General features: G+C 44.0%; 1 protein-coding gene across 1 annotated transcript in view; it reads left to right on the forward strand.

Annotated features, from left to right (window-relative positions):
- Nucleotides 1-5: 5 nt before the first annotated feature.
- Nucleotides 6-1,796, forward strand: part of LOC106125592 (disks large homolog 5-like) — a gene marked incomplete at both ends in the record, with an annotated part of 5,577 nt that continues 3,786 nt past the window's right edge. The window contains 4 exons of the mRNA XM_013322862.1: nucleotides 6-94; nucleotides 377-549; nucleotides 800-879; nucleotides 962-1,259. Coding sequence (XP_013178316.1) covers nucleotides 6-94; nucleotides 377-549; nucleotides 800-879; nucleotides 962-1,259 — 640 coding nt within the window. The remainder of the gene's footprint in view (nucleotides 95-376; nucleotides 550-799; nucleotides 880-961; nucleotides 1,260-1,796) is intronic.

Raw genomic sequence — 1,796 nt, forward strand, 5'->3', positions numbered from 1 at the left:
TGGCGGGCGGCCGCGAGGAGCCGTACTACCCCAACGACACCAGCGTCTATGTCACCGCCGTCAAGAAGGGCTCCATTGCTGACGGCAAGATCAGGTCCGGATTATAGCATATTACTGTTCGCTTATATCTTATAAATATGAATATTTAAATGGATGGATTGCTGTTTGTTTAAAGGCATTTCCAGTACAACTGCATGGATCTTACTAAAATTTGGCATAGATGAAGTACATAATCTAGATGAGCACATAAGCTACTTGCTAAGTTTATTTAAAAATCCGGTCGGACGGAGTCGCGGGCGACTAGTATATATAGGTAAAGAATCGTTCAGTACAAATGAGTGAAAGTAAATGTAAGATGATGTATGTACATGTGCAGGGTGCTGGACCGCGTGGCGGAGGCGTGCGGCGCGTCAGCGTGGGCGCGGGGCGGGGCGTGTGCGGCGGCGCTGCGGGGTGCGCTCGCGTGCGGCGCCGCGCTGCTGCGGCTGCAGCGTGCGCGGTATCTGCGCCGCCTCGTGCGTCTCGCCGGCGGCGTCGCGCTGCACCACGGTACTGCGCACTGCACACTGCCCACTGTCCCACTGTCACACTGCCCACTGTCCCACTGTCACACTGCCCACTGTCCCACTGTCACACTGCACACTGTCCCACTGTCCCACTGCCCCACTGTCCCACTGCCCCACTGTCCCACTGTCCCACTGCACACTATTCTAACTCAACAATTTAAATTTTAGATTTAATAAAAAATTAAATATTTGTTTCTAGTTACGTAAATATTTCACGTAAATATTTTTGTCAGGTATTTTCGTAAGCAAAATAGCGTGCGGTAGTGCCGCGGCCAAGGAAGGGAACATTTACGTCGGCGACAGAGTTGTTAGCGTAAGTATTACATAAATATGTAAAAGAGACGTAGAGAATATGCAGAAGGGACATAGAGATATATGAGATGTAAATGTTGCAGATAAACAATCGTTCGCTGGAGGGCGTGAAGAGCGTGTCGGAGGCGATGGCGATGCTGAACGACTGCCAGTACGACTCCGTGCTGCTCACTGTGCTGCGCCCGCTCTACCCCTGCTGCGACCCCCGCAACAGGCACGTCTCATACACACACCCCCCCCCCCCACACACACACACACACATACAAGGAGTTAAAGGGAGCCAACAGGCTAAAATTGTCAAATACGCAAAACTACTTGCAAATTTTCCTAGCCAGCCCCTTAGATGTAACCTAGATCATCAGCTAGCGACGCTCGTGCACTAAAACCATACATAATGCATTCGTTTATACATCAAATTTAAATCTGAATTTGAAAGGGCAAAAGGAAAATTCGTTTTATAATAGTCTTGGTTTGATTTTTAAAACCTGAATTTGTTTTAAACAGTTCAAGTATGTTTAAAATGTAAATTTGTATTAAAAAGTCAGATTTTGATGTAAAAGAATAGTAGTAATAGTACAATATCATCTGTTGTAGATAGACATATTGTTCAGATGAAATTCCTAAACAAGACAATAGCAATACTCCCAAGTTGTATCTCACGTATGTTTGTAAACATGTTGCTTACACAACAACTGTCACAAAACAGTGTCATTTGACATCCTTACATTGTTTGACATTTCTCATTTTGATTGTATTTTAGCACTTACATTTGAAAACGAAAGCCTCTTATCGTGCAATTAGCAAAAAAAAGCATTTTTTTCTGTGTTTTAGTTAAAAAAAGTACAACAGTGTTGATATTTAAACATCCTTTGGAATATTTATATAATCTGTGAAAAATACAAGGTCCTTTCATTCATA

Source organism: Papilio xuthus, unplaced genomic scaffold (assembly GCF_000836235.2).
Source record: "Papilio xuthus unplaced genomic scaffold, Pxut_1.1 DF825893.1, whole genome shotgun sequence".
NCBI lineage: Eukaryota > Metazoa > Arthropoda > Insecta > Lepidoptera > Papilionidae > Papilio > Papilio xuthus.